This window comes from Entelurus aequoreus, linkage group LG23 (assembly GCF_033978785.1).
Source record: "Entelurus aequoreus isolate RoL-2023_Sb linkage group LG23, RoL_Eaeq_v1.1, whole genome shotgun sequence".
Lineage (NCBI taxonomy): Eukaryota > Metazoa > Chordata > Actinopteri > Syngnathiformes > Syngnathidae > Entelurus > Entelurus aequoreus.
In genome coordinates, this window is record NC_084753.1 from 4,442,618 (window position 1) to 4,457,782 (window position 15,165).

Here is a 15,165-nt window from a genome sequence, read left to right on the forward strand (position 1 = left end):
CAGCCTGTCTTCACGTCCGCTTTTCGTCCATATAAACAGTGTGCCGGCCCAGTCACGTTATAACATCTACGGCTTTTGGAGCGTGCACGACTGCACACACAACAAGAAGGAGACGAAGCAGAAGAACGAAGAAGAGACAGTCATGGCGACGACGAGTAAGAAGAAGTACGCTTGCAAGTCATCAGAGAGGGTGTTGAGCATGGTTAGAAAGATAGTGACAGGGAATAGAACGAGGATGGACAATTCAACCCTAAACTCACTCCTTTCCTGCAAATTAAATTTCACAGATGCTGCCCACACCTTTGCTCCTTCAAAGGCTGTGCTACTGGCTGCAAAGCATTGCACTTTCAAATACAACAATGAGTAGAGTGTCATGTGTGTGTACACTACCGTTCAAAAGTTTGGGGTCACATTGAAATGTCCTTATTTTTGAAGGAAAAGCACTGTACTTTTCAATGAAGATAACTTTAAACTAATCTTAACTTGAAAGAAATACACTCTATACATTGATAATGTGGTAAATGACTATTCTAGCTGCAAATGTCTGGTTTTTGGTGCAATGTCTACATAGGTGTATAGAGGCCCATTTCCAGCAACTATCACTCCAGTGTTCTAAAGGTACAATGTGTTTGCTCATTGACTCAGAAGGCTAATTGATAATTAGAAAACCCTTGTGCAATCATGTTCACACATCTGAAAACAGTTTAGCTCGTTACAGAAGCTACAAAACTGACCTTCCTTTGAGCAGATTGAGTTTCTGGAGCATCACATTTGTGGGGTCAATTAAACGCTCAAAATGGCCAGAAAAAGAGAACTTTCATCTGAAACTCGACAGTCTATTCTTGTTCTTAGAAATGAAGGCTATTCCACAAAATTTATATATATATATATATATATATATATATATATATATATATATATATATATATATATATATATATATATATATATATATATATATTGGTAAATATGATGGTGTGTGGTCATTAAATATGTATTCTGATATATGTTCTTCACAGAAAATGAGCCAAAGTCAGTGAGTCTCAGTTTGAAAAATTAATTAATTGTATCATTTGATCATTTTTCTTTTAATAAAAAAATGAAAACGGGTCCCACAGACCCAAACACCACAACAAATCACATACAGTAGTTTCTGGCGCAACTGTCATATTTGTTTTCCCATGTCACGTGTTGGGGCTTGCTGTTATCCTATTGGTTAAAAAAGTTTCCTGTTTTGAACATCCTCTCCCGTGATTGGCTCCTGGACATGTCAGTCAAAAAAACCAACAAAAAAAAAAACCCGTCAGGCAGTCCCATTCCACCTAACAGCAGCAAGTCGGAAGAGAACGACACAAAAACGGCGGTGCTGGGGGTTGTTGTTTTACGGCTTCCCCCCCGACACATTTGAAAAAATATTTCCTACATGCAGGGAGTTGTTTTAGATTATACATGTGGGGATTTCGGCAGGGAATGTAACTAACACACGGCGGATCACGCGGCTAACTTTTTTTTTTTTAATGGAGTATAGAGGCGTAGAGGGGCTTTGAACTACTCAGCGACGGTCGAAACGACACCATTTTTTTTTTAGTATTTTCGCTTATACGAAGAGTCACACGGTTTCGCATGGAGCCACTACTTTTTGACGGTGTAGCAAAGTGTGGTAGTAACGTCAGCTAATGCTAGCAGCTAGTGAAGCTAGGTCGGTGTTAGCTGCTAGCCCCGCCGTAGAGTACCGAGCTTAGCCGCACGCAGCCGAACAACTTTGCCTAGGCTTCGCTCAAGGATCCAGCTAAAAAGTAGAATATTGTGTGTTTTTTTTATCGGCGAGTGACTCGTTGGGTTAAAGGGTTGTGTCGAGTCGGGCTTATGTGCTATGTGTGTCGAAGATTACTCCCAGAAAACGCTGATCCGCCCGCAAGATGCAGCCCCTGCAAACAGCCTAACCCCCACCGCCGACGCACAATGCCGGATCACGCCGAGTGAACAGTCGCAGTTTTGACAGAAGACGGAGCGTCAAGTCACGCAGGTTGCCCCACATTTTTTTTTGTGTGTGCGGATGCGAACGCACCGAGGAGGAGTTTTTCTAAAAAATCTGACGAAGGAAAGGGATACGGACAGATCGTCTTCAAATCAGGCACATATATATATATTTTTGTTGGTCGACTCCTTGCATCAAAATGTCGGCCATCTCCGCAGCCGAGAAAGTGGACGGATTTACGAAAAAGTCCGTGAGGAAGGCCCAGAAGCAGAGAAGATCCCCCAGCTCGTCTCAGTACAGGGCTCAGATCGTTCCGGTGGAGCTTTCGTCTCTGCCCCAGCTAAAAGGTAAGAGGATGATGGGGGTCTGGTTGGCTTTAAGTAGGCCACCAGGAGGTATGGACACTTTACACTGTATCATCTCCTGCCTTCCACTGTTGAGTCTGTCAAAAACTTTAGGATCTCAAGTTGGCAGGCCTTGTAACAGAAGACAATGGCCACCTGTTGCGTTGGGGTTGTCAGTCATAGTTATTTCAGGAACTCACCTGGACTCTTCGAGTACAACTGGCAAGTCCTTAGTATGCAACCTGAATGAACAGCAAACCGGCATCAAGTGAAAAGTGACAACACGATGAGTCAGGCATGATGTTGACGGAGGTCCTTTTTTGTGCAAAGGTAGCTCTAAATTCAGACATAATGAGAAATTGTTTTGGTTAATTCAGAAAAAGAAAGCAAAATGCTTATAAAAGAGCATTTAACACCACTTTACCTTCATTGAGGACTTGTTTAGGTGAAGGAGATATCTATAGTGTTTCTCACCTTCTTTAAGAATAGTAATGGATTAGATCAGTGGTTCTTAACCTGGGTTCGATCGAACCCTAGGGGTTCAGTGAGTCGGGCTCAGGGGTTCGGCGGAGGTCAAAACACACCCGACTCATCATGTAAATAAAGACTTCTCCCTATCGGCGTATTACGGATAAGACAACAGCAGAAGTCAGACTGATTTGCAGGTGTGTAATTTGTTGTGAGTTTATGCACTGTGTTGGTTTTGTTGTTTGAACAAGGTGATGTTCATGCACGGTTCATTTTGTGCACCAGTAAAAAAAATATGGTAACACTTAAGTATGGGGAACATATTCACCATTAATTAGTTGCTTATTAAGATGCACATTAGTAACATATTGGCTCTTAACTAATCGTTATTAAGTACTTATTAATACCTTATTTGGCATGGCCTTATTATAACTCTAACCCTGGCTCTAACCCTAACCAAATAACTCTAAATTAAGTCTTTGTTACTTAGAATATGTTCCCCTAGTGTCCAAAACACTCTAAATTAAGTCTTTGTTACTTAGAATATGTTCCCCATACTAAAGTGTTACCAAAAACATATAACTTTGTCTTGAATTTGAAAAAAAAACATTTTATTTTTCACTAAAGAAGGGTTCGGTGAATGCGCATGTGAAACTGGTGGGGTTCGTTACTTCCAACAAGGTTAAGAACCACTGGATTAGATTTACAAAACCCAAAACCAGTGAAGTTGGCACGTTGTGTAAATGGTAAATAAAAACAGAATACAATGATTTGCAAATCCTTTTCAACTTATATTCAATTGAATAGACTGCAAGACAAGATGTTTAATGTTCGAACAGAGAAACATATTTTTATTTAGCAAATAATCATTAACTTAGAATTTAATGGCAGCAACACATTGCAAAAAAGTTGGCACAGGGGCATTTTTACCACTGTGTTACATGGCCTTTCCTTTAAACAACACTCGGTAAACGTTTGGGAACTGAGGAGACCAATTTATGAAGCTTTTCAGGTGGAATTCTTTCCTATTCTTGCTTGATGTACAGCTTAAGTTGTTCAACAGTCCGGGGACTCCGTTGTGGTATTTTAGGCTTCAAAATGCGCCACAAATTTTCAATGGGGAACAGGTCTGGACTACAAGCAGGCCAGTCTAGTACCCGCACTCTTTTACTATGAAGCCACGCTGTTGTAACACGTGGCTTGGCATTATATTGCTGAAATAAGCAGGGGCGTCCATGATGGCGTTGCTTGGATGGCAACATATGTTGCTCCAAAACCTGAATGTACCTTTCAGCATTAATGGTGCCTTCACAGATGTGTAAGTTACCTATGCCTTGGGCACTAATACATTAGCATGTTCACCAAATAAGTGTTTGATGAGCATTCCTCAACTTTTTCAGTCTTTATTGCCACTTGTGCCAGCTTTTTTGAAACATGTTGCAGGCATCAGATTACAAATGAGCTAATATTTGCAAAAAACAACAAAAGTTTTCCAGTTTGAACGTTAAGTATCTTGTCTTTGCAGCCTATTCAATTGAATATAGGTTGAAAAGGATTTGCAAACCATTGTATTCTGTTTTTGGTTAATAGGGGAGTATGATTCTGTCACACATATCTTATGGCTTAACCACATGGTCCCAGGCACACCAGTCATCAATCAAGACCATTGAGTGTCTTTATAACCGCACCTTGAAAGTTCTAGACAAGAAGAGTATACGATATCATCATTGCCAAATTTTAACCAAATACAATATTTTAAGTTTTACCAATTTTATATTGTTACACACAGTCAAACTGGTTTTTAAATGCTTGCATAACTCTGCTCCCCAATTGCTCTGCAAGGCAATTACAAGACTGCAAAGTGGTACCAGATCTACCACCCGAGCAGTGTCAAAAGGCAACTGTTGTGTTCCATTCCGTAGAACATCTTTTGCCCAGACTGCCTTTTCAATAAAAGGACCACAACTATGGAACTCTTTACCGGACACTTTGAAAAGTATACCTGCACTTGTCACTTTCAAAAAACAAACAAAATTATGGCTAGTTGAGCAACAATCGTGTTCCCATGTTTAGTTTTTACTCATTTTTACTAATTGGTTTTTATCTAGTCTGCACTTTGTCTGTGTTATTATTATTATTATTGGCTTTTATCTAGTTTGCACTTTGTCTGTGTTATTACTATTATCATTATTATCAACTCACTCTATTTTTTATTTTCCTATTTTAATGATGTTGGATCTGTGTTGTTGTTGTTGTTGTTGTTGGGGACAAGTGTTGTAAATTAGCTTTGGCTACAAACACTGTGATGCATGCATCGGATAACTGTTTCAGATGTCTATGTTTTTGTATCTGTCCCTATTTCAAATAAACCTCTGTAATAATAATAATATAATAATATTTACAGCTAGAATTCACCAACTCAAGTATTTCATATATATATATATATATATATATATATATATATATATATATATATATATATATATATATATATATATATATATATATATGTGTGTGTATGAAATACTCGACTTTCAGTGAATTCTAGCTATATATATATATATGTATATATATTTTATTATACATATAAATAAAATAAATACTTGAATTTCAGTGTTCCGGGGGCTATCCAGTAGATGGCAGTATTGTCCTGTTTAACTTCTCCTCCGTTCATGACTCGGCCACTGTGTTCAATGGAGAAGTCTGTTGTACAAAATGTACAGGCAACATAATTACATACCCCTTCCCCTTCGAACTGTCCTGGATGAACTGAAATTCTTGTTTCCATTCGTTTTGGAACTTGCAAGTGTATTTCTTCATCTTGCTCGTCGACGGCGTCGCCATGTCTGTAACTTCCTTGTTCTTCTGCTTCGTCTCCTTGTTGTGTGCGCAGTTGTGCACTCTACTCTCTAAAAGCCGTAGATGTTATGACGTCATTGGGCAGGCCAGCTGTTTGTATTGTGGGAAAGCGGACGTGAGAACAGGCTGTCCCCACTCAGGTCCGCATTGAGCTGGAGGGGGCGTGGCCTCCAGCTCCGGCTGAATACCGGGAGTTTGTCGGGAGAAAATTTCTGCCGGGAGGTTGTCGGGAGAGGCGCTGAATACCGGGAGTCTCCCGCTAAAAACGGGAAGGTTGGCAAGTATGCTTTCTACACTAAGCCGGTACACTAAGGTTATCCAGGGTAAATCCCACCTAACCTTATCCTTGTCCACACCATGGTCGTTTAAGACCCCCTCCCCCCCTTCGTCAGCCGGCACAACGCAACCGAATATGCATGCGCGGAAAATGCGCACGTCATAGTCACCTCCAGTGTTGCTTTTTGTGCAAGTTCTTAAATGTAACTTATCTGAACAATATCCAGTATAGTGGTATTTCAATTATCTGGAATCCAGTGTGCTGTGGGGCCCTATTGTAGTAAATCACACCTGAGCCATCATAAATTGATCAAATCTTTATTGGACACGAAAGAACACAATGTGATAAAGAACATTTTACAACAATCAATCTAGGGATCTAGATATCTGGTCAGGACATTCCTCACTCTTTTGCCTTCACCTTCATTGTCCATTAGTTTTTGGTGACTTTATATACTATGGACCGAGACATTGAGTCCGCGACATGGCGGACAATAACTGATACAGTATGCTTTGCCAGTCCAAAAGCATTCGCCGTTTTCTGTAGTCTTCCTTCAACGGCCAGGTAACACAAAGCACATCCTACCTTTTTTATCACATCCGCGGGAGCCCGCATTTTTGTTGACTCTCCTTCGACAAATGGACAAAGTTTTTCGGTAAGTAGAATCACAGCTGACCTCGACCTTGGAAAGTTCTCTTGCCGTCGGAGAAGTGTTGTATCCCAAATAGCTGCAATCTCTTTCTCTAAAGGTATTCATGTGTGATTTCCACAAGCGTCTGTACATGTAGAAGAAGGAGAAACACGGGCATGTCTGGATGACTCGCCTTCATATTTCTAGTGTTTACCTCCGAGTGAAAACTGGTTATCATGAAGCTGGCTGTGGCGCGTTCTTTCTGACGTCACTTCCTGTGTGGGGCGCGGTCTTTCTGGCGTCACTTCCTCTCCGAACTCAGTTTGTAAACGTTCAATGAGTCCATACAAAGCTAAGAGCTGGAGATTCAAGAAATACACGGTGCACTTAACCGTGTAAAAAATGTTCCAAAGAGGGGCACCTTAAACGATGGTTTAGTGTGGTTGAAACGGGGGCTTAGGCTAAATAATTATTCGTTTAAGGGGTTATCCAGCTAAGTGTAGACATAGCCTTAGATATCTACAGATCCACAGTTTTGTTTGTAAGACTTTGGTTTGGTTTCCAGATCTGCAGACTGACACGGTTTTAGATGTGTTTCTGACACTGCTTCCAACTTTAAAAGGATCAATTTCACGTATTTATAACCAATTTTTTCTTTTACGCCCTGAGTCTTTAAATTCAATTAAGTCACTTTGGGAGGAGGATTTATGAGTGACCCTATCTGAGAATATGTGGACAGAGATTTTATGTAAAGTTCATAAGTATTCTATTTGTGCAAGACACAGCCTCGTCCAATGCAAGCTAATACTGTACATCATACTTGTCATACCAAGGTTCCACAAGCTAAGTTGTATGACGGAATATCGGAATCGTGTGCCAACAGTTTCCAGCTAACTTAATTAATGCCTATGTTTTGGCTCTGCCCATTCCTGTGCAGTTATTGGACTGATATTTTTAATACTATGTCTTTGGTAATCAGCAAAAGGATTGAACCGAATCCTTTAAGTGGACTATTTGGGATAGCCCCTCTGTCATCCTCTCTCAGCAAATTCAAAAAGAATCCGGTGAGATTCACTACATTGTTAGGTAGAAGTCTTATTGTGCTTAACTGGAAGGCAGCAGCTCCTCCCTACCGCACCCGCTGGATCAGAGATATTCTTTATTTCCTTGAATTGGAGAAAATTAGGCTGACATTGAATGGTTGTTCTATAAAATGTCAAGAAGTATGGGGTGCGTTCTTAAAATATGTAAAGGAGACTGATCTCCAGTTTTACCCCGATTGAGACGGGGTTAAATTGTGGATGGTTGATGAGCCTTTTGTTTACTTTTGTGTATTGCTGCGCCGTGTTGGGACCATTCGGAAGTGTAGTTGTCTGTGGCTTTATAGTAATATTTGCCTGTTCTTTTTTGAGGGGTTGGGGGGGAATAATATTTGTTTGTATCATATTTCTGTTAACCGTGTGTCAAAAAATTCATTAAATAAATGTTTAAAAAAGTAAAAGTGACGCCTGTGCAATAAAATAAGCACAGATTGAGTCACCAATGAGTGGGATGCTTTGTTTGTGGACTTTCTTCCGCGGAGTTATGTGGCAGTTTGTTACGCATGTTGTTTGGCCGTATTGATAATCAGGACGACATACAAAAACCGAAGCAAACTTTTGGAGAAAATGTTCCCAAATGTATGAAAAGTGAGGCATACAAAAACTAGAGTACCACTGTATTATCCATTATTTACGATGATGCAAAATCCAAATAAATCACATGTTGACCAGGATCCCAGAACAAATTATGTTATGTACGTCTGAAAAATGCAAACATGTATAAAAAAAACTGACTTAATGGTTTCTCATAGTCATTCACACCGACGTCCCACTGGGGTGAGTTTTCCTTGCCCTTATGTGGGCTCTGTACCGCGGATGTCGTTGTGGCTTGTGCAGCCCTTTGAGACACTTGTGATTTAGGGCTATATAAATAAACATTGATTGATTGATTGATTGATTGATTGACTTTTTATATGTTGCCTAATGTTTGTGTTTTATGTTTGTTCCTCTACTTGGTAGAAGAAACCTGTTTTTTGTCGATGTCACTTTAAACTCTCCGAATGCGGTATGACAGGTATGAGCTCTAAAGATATGTAGTTGTAGTCTGCTGCTGGCCGGGTCCTCTTCCTCCGAGTTTGTGGAAATCGTGTTTACAGACAACACAAACAAACTGCTATGAAAACATAACCCCATGATAGTGGCTATAAATGTGGACCATGTTGTCTAGTAGCCCTCACACCACTTAGCCATGTCTGCAACAGAGTTAAACAGTCATGATTAGGCTTAGGCATCGTGAGAATCTGGACGTTTTTGTTTCTGGTTTTGGTTCTACGTTTTAGTTCCGGTTCTTATCTATTTCGGTTTTTTGAAGAGGCAAGGTCAAACAATGTACTATGAATGTTATTACTTCATTTTGGAAAACCACATCAAAACCTCAAAGTCCCCCTGTGTCCAAGGATTTATTCCCGGAGTTTGTAAACATGAACAAATACGAGGGGAAAAAACAGATTTTGGGAAAATAGAATTATTGATCCAATCATCGTAGAGTTAATCTGAACTAGGGCTGCAACTAACGATTAATTTGATAATCGATTAATCTGTCGATTATTACTTCGATTAATCGATTAATAATCAGATAAAAGAGAGCAACTACATTTCTATCCTATCCGGTATTTTATTGAAAAAAACAGCATACTGGCACCATACTTATTTTGATTGTTTCTCAGCTGTTTGTAAATGTTGCAGTTTATAAATAAAGGTTTATTAAAAAATAAAAATAAATAAATAAATAAAATAAAATAAAGCCTTTGCGCATAGCATAGATCCAACGAATCGATGACTAAATTAATCGGCAACTATTTTAATCGATTTTAATCGATTTAATCGATTAGTTGTTGCAGCCCTAATCTGAACCTACCCTTGGTATCTACACTAACGATTTATGGATTGATCCATATTCCCCTTCCAGTATGTGGGAACGCAAAACCGAAACAGAGCAGCCCAAAAATTGCTTTATTTTCCTCTCTCTAGACTCTTTTTAATCTTCTTGTTCATTTCCTGTTAATAGCTGCTTACTGTTTGCTGTAAAGCTGGTCCATTTGCACATCTTAAACTAAACTATGCATTAATTGTGTGTTTTTTCAAGCCAGTTTAACGCCTAGCTAAGCAATTAGCTTGTCTGCTCCTGCTTGCTCTTTCTCTGTGTACTGTGTACCATGCTTAGCCTCGTCCTCCAGTGATCATTATAGTTGTAAGAAATTTAGTTTATCGCAATAGTGGAGGATTTACCTCGGAGAGTAAATCCACACGGTGTATGGAGATGCAGTTGGCCAGAGGAAGCTATTTGTTCCATCAAAATATAGGAAAAATATCAAATATAAAAATCGACGTTAAAAAATGTTGATGGTTCCGGGAGAATCGGAATGTAAATTCCGTTTCCCTTTGATGCCCAAACCTCGATGTCCAACCGTATAGTCATAACCACAATCAAGTTGTCATTTGTAATATGTTCGGAAAGATCCAATGAAAAACAAAGTCATTTTATTCTGTAATAATTATAAATCCAATGAATCCGTTTCAGACACCCAAAAATGTGAAGACAAGACACATTTTATTTCGGATAATTATAGTTCTACATGCGGCAAACAATGTGAAACACGTATAAATGACAAATGAAGTGGATTGATAAACATTGGGCAGTGAAGGAGGATGCCAACTTTGTGCTTTTCTATAAGTTCTTTCTCGAATAAAATTTTTGAATTCTTAGAATAAAATTTTCACCTTTGTCACAGCAATCAGAACTTTCTTATCTCCCACGTTGGCTTATTTGCAACCATATTCAATAAAAAACCCACAGAAACTGAGTCACCTATGCATCAGATTCTTTATTTGGGCACTCAATTACCCGGGCTAACGGACGGGTTTGTTGCGTGTTATGTGTGGTTGTATGATAACCAAAACAGAATATGGAAACCGGTGCAAAATCTGGCACACATGTTTTTTTGGAAGGCGAATCCTACATAAAGTGGTGCACACTTTCCCAGTAGTAACTAGAATTGAGTTGTCGTAATCATAAAACCTTTAATAAGTCAACACACAATGTTTTAAGTTAAAAGTTTTCCTTTGTTGACTGCAATGCAAGTGTAAAAATAAGTTAACCACTCTTAATATTAGAACGTAACTATCATTTCAATGGGGCCTTCACACAGCTTTCGCCCTAATAAAGTGTGTAATTGCCCTTTTGAAGATGTAAGACGGACACAGTGACGAATGAGTGTCAAATTGGTGGAGGGATTATTCATTGCCCAACATAAAAAGACTCAACATGGCAGCTTACATTCTTCTTCCATGTTGTATTTACCGAGGAGCCAGGACAGTGATAACAACAAGGCATGGTCATTGCTATCCTACCGAGATGGCATCACAGAAAAACAGAAACACTTGTGGAGTTCGTCCTTTAAGTTAAGTTTTATCTTGTGTGATTTAGAACTTTTTGTGTTACAATTAGTGTTACAATTTTGGCCGATATTCGATATTGTCCAAATCTTAATTACCGATACCGATATCAACCGATACCGATATATACAGTCGTGGAATTAACACATTATTATGCCTAATTTGGATAACCAGGTATGGTGAATATAAGGTCCTTTTTAAAAAAAAATTATAAAATAAAATAAGATAAATTAAAAAAAATTTCTTGAATAAAAAAGAAAGTAAAACAATATAAAAACAGTTACATAGAAACTAGTAATTAATGAAAATTAGTAAAATTAACTGTTAAAGGTTAGTACTATTAGTGGACCAGCAGAACGCACAATCATGTGTGCTTACGGACTGTATCCCTTGCAGACTGTATTGATATATATATTGATATATAATGTAGGAACCAGAATATTAATAACAGAAAGAAACAACCCTTTTGTGTGAATGAGTGGGGAGGGAGGTTTTTTGGGTTGGTGCACTAATTGTACCGTATTTTCCGCACTATAAGGCGCACCGGATTATAAGGCGCACCTTCAATGAATGGCCTATTTAAAAACTTTGTTCATATACAAGGCGCACCGCATTATAAGGCGCATAGAATAGACGCTACAGTAGAGGCTGGGGTTACGTTGTGCATCCCATAGTTGCGAGACCTCTTGTGGCTCAATATTGGTCCATATATAAGGCGCACTGGATTATAAGGTGCACTGTCAGCTTTTGAGAAAATTGGAGATTTTTAGGTGCGCCTTATCGTGCGGAAAATACGGTAAGTGTATCTTTTGTTTTTTATGTTGATTTAATTAAAAAAACAAAAAAACACCCCCAAAAAACCCGATACCAATAATAAAAAAAACGATACCCATAATTTCGATATTACATTTTAAAGCATTTATCGGCCGATTATCAGACATCTCTAGTTACAATCTTTGTGCAGGCAAGCCATTTTCCAACTGTTGGTGTTTGCTGGATGAAAGAGTAGAGTTGCAGCTATTTAGTCTAATTAATTTCCCACATGTGATTAACAAAATATTTAAGCTAATTTTGTGTGTGTGTGTGTGTGTGTGTGTGTGTGTGTGTGTGTGTGTGTGTGTGTGTGTGTGTGTGTGTGTGTGTGTGTGTGTGTGTGTGTGTGTGTGTGTGTGTGTGTGTTTGTTTCCTGAGAATTTCCTCCTATTGTTTTAGGACTTGCCCAGTGATAAAAAAAACAACAACCTAGAGTTGTCATTATGTCTTGTCATGTCTAAATTTAAAACCAAAAATCGTAACGGCATGTGGATAAAAAAACCACAGTATGGTTTGTTGTAGTGTACATAGAGTACGTTACGCCATGTATTGATTGACCTTCAGTTTTTGTGGTGGTGTGTGACTCATGTATTTATGACTCTCCATGTTGCAGGTGTGGGATGTTTACATGTAACAAAATACCTTTTATATCATTATATGCAAAACATCAACATATTGCGATGAATAACCACTCAGTGGCCTACTTAGACACACGCTACCCAATTCCAGAGTAGTATTGTGCTTACTATTGTAACCTTACTGTGACCAGGACAATTCTTAAAGCAGCATTTTATGTGTGGGGCTGGGAGTTCTGAATAGCGGTAGCAAAAATTGCTTAAACCCCCGTGGATGGGGATGTGTAAAGATCCTGTTGTGTGAAAAACACCGTAAAGATGAGTCACTCAGAGACTATCATAGTTGCTGTGGCAACCACAAGCCTTTAGAGCAGGCTAGGAAAATAGTTCATTTTCTAAATACAGCCAGGTTATATTAAGGTTATATTTCTGTCACTGGACTACTTTTAGCTGAACTTTCATTAACTCCATCTTGCATAATAGTGTTTGTATTGTATGTTTCATTCGAAAGGATGCATTCCCAGAGCATAGCACAAGCTTTTCCTCTCAAATGAACAAAAAGTATTATTTAACATCTCTTTGTAAATGCACACTGGAATAAAATAAGAGAAAGTAGTTGCTCCGACAATTGAAAGTATTTTTACTCTGGTGGCCCATTGATTGGCAAGCGGCTACCAAATATTTCCATCATGCCTGCCAACAGACAATCAGTCAATAAATGCTGTAAACCAACTGCACTGCTCAGCAATAGCATCAATGTCCTGTGATGTGTATTGTCTAAGGATGGAACGGTTTATGAACAAAAAAATTGTGTGTCGTTTGGATCACATGTTTATTCTCTGTTATACTACTCAGATTGGAGCATGAGTATATAGTTCTGATCAAACACATGTGCACTGTGCAATGTGAGGCGATGGAGAAGCAGGAGTTCTGGAGACATTTGTGTTGTAGATATGACGAGCAGACTTTTTTCCCCCAACAGTCAGAGTTAAAGGATTTAACTACATGGTCTAGGGCCCAAGTATATCACTGATATGCTCCCACTATATACGCCCTCTAGATCACTAAGATCTTCTGAGACCAATCTGTTAGCGGTTCCAAGAGTAAACTCAAATCAAGGGAGATCATCATTCAGTCACTATGCAACACATAGCTGGAATAAACTTCCTGAAGATGTCAGACTCTCCCCAACTCTCACTACTTTTAAAACTAGACTGAAGACTTTTATGTTCACCTTAGCTTTCAGCTAAATCTTTTAATCTTTTAACTTTTAACGTCTGCACTGTTCTTATTTTTATTGTCTGCATTTTAATTTTGCTTTTATTTTCTTTCATTTCACTTTGTTGTCTGTGAAGCACTTTGAGTCTGCCTTGTGTATGAAAAGCGCTATACAAATAAAGTTGCCTTGCCTTGCCTTGCCTTGTCCGTGGCATTGTATGGGTTAGGGATGGACGATATGGACGAAAGTATATCTCGATATATTTTTACTTAAAGGCCTACTGAAATGAAATTTTCTTATTTAAACGGGGATAGCAGGTCCGTTCTATGTGTCATACTTGATCATTTTGCGATATTGCCATATTTTTGCTGAAAGGATTTAGTAGAGAACATTGACGATAAAGTTAGCAACTTTTGGTCGCTGATAAAAAAGCCTTGCCTGTACCGGAAGTAGCGTGACGTCACAGGTTGTAGAGCTGCACATTGTTCACAATCATGGCCACCAGCAGCGAGAGCGATTCGGACCGAGAAAGCGACGATTACCCCATTAATTTGAGCGAGGATGAAAGATTTGTGGATGAGGAAAGTGAGAGTGAAGGATTAGAGGGCAGTGGAATCGATTCAGATAGGGAAGATGCTGTGAGAGGTGGGTGGGACCTGATATTCAGCTGGGAATGACTAAAACAGTAAATAAACACAAGACATATATATACTCTATTAGCCACAACACAACCAGGCTTATATTTAATATGCCACAAATTAATCCGCATAACAAACACCTCCCCCCTCCCGTCCATATAGCCCACCAATACAACTCAAACACCCGCACAACACACTCAATCCCACAGCCCAAAGTATCGTTCACCTCCGTAAAGTTCATACAGCACATATATTTCCCCAAAGTTACGTACGTGACATGCACATAGCGGCACGCACGTATGGGCAAGCGATCAAATGTTTGGACGCCAAAGCTGCGTACTCACGGTAGCGCGTCTGCTATCCAAGTCAAAGTCCTCCTGGTTGTGTTGCTGCAGCCAGCCGCTAATACACCGCTTCCCACCTACAGCTTTCTTCTTTGCTGTCCTTATTGTTCATTAAACAAATTGCAAAAGATTCACCAACACAGATGTCCAGAATACTGTGGAATTTTCCGATGAAAACAGACTACTTAATAGCTGGCCACAATGGTGTCCCAATATGTCTGCTACAATCCGTGACGTCACGCGCAAACGTCATCATACCGAGACGTTTTCAGCAGAATATTTCGCGGGAAATTTAAAATTGCACTTTATAAGTGAACCCGGCCGTATTGGCATGTGTTGCAATGTTAAGATTTCATCATTGATATATAAACTATCGGACTGCGTGGTCGGTAGTTGTGGGTTTCAGTAGGCCTTTAAACTCGATATTCGATATTTATCTCGATATATTTTCCGGAGAAAGTATACATATAAAGATATTCCTTTTTGAGCGAGATTCACTGAAGGTGAACTGAATGACAACTGT

General features: G+C 39.1%; 1 protein-coding gene across 1 annotated transcript in view; it reads left to right on the forward strand.

Moving 5' to 3' along the window:
- The first annotated feature begins 1,302 nt into the window (after positions 1-1,302).
- Positions 1,303-15,165, forward strand: part of ppp2r5a (protein phosphatase 2, regulatory subunit B', alpha isoform) — a 92,812-nt gene continuing 78,949 nt past the window's right edge. Inside the window, exon 1 of the mRNA XM_062034778.1 lies at positions 1,303-2,325. Within this exon, the coding sequence (XP_061890762.1) occupies positions 2,178-2,325 (148 nt within the window). The 5' untranslated portion in view covers positions 1,303-2,177. The remainder of the gene's footprint in view (positions 2,326-15,165) is intronic.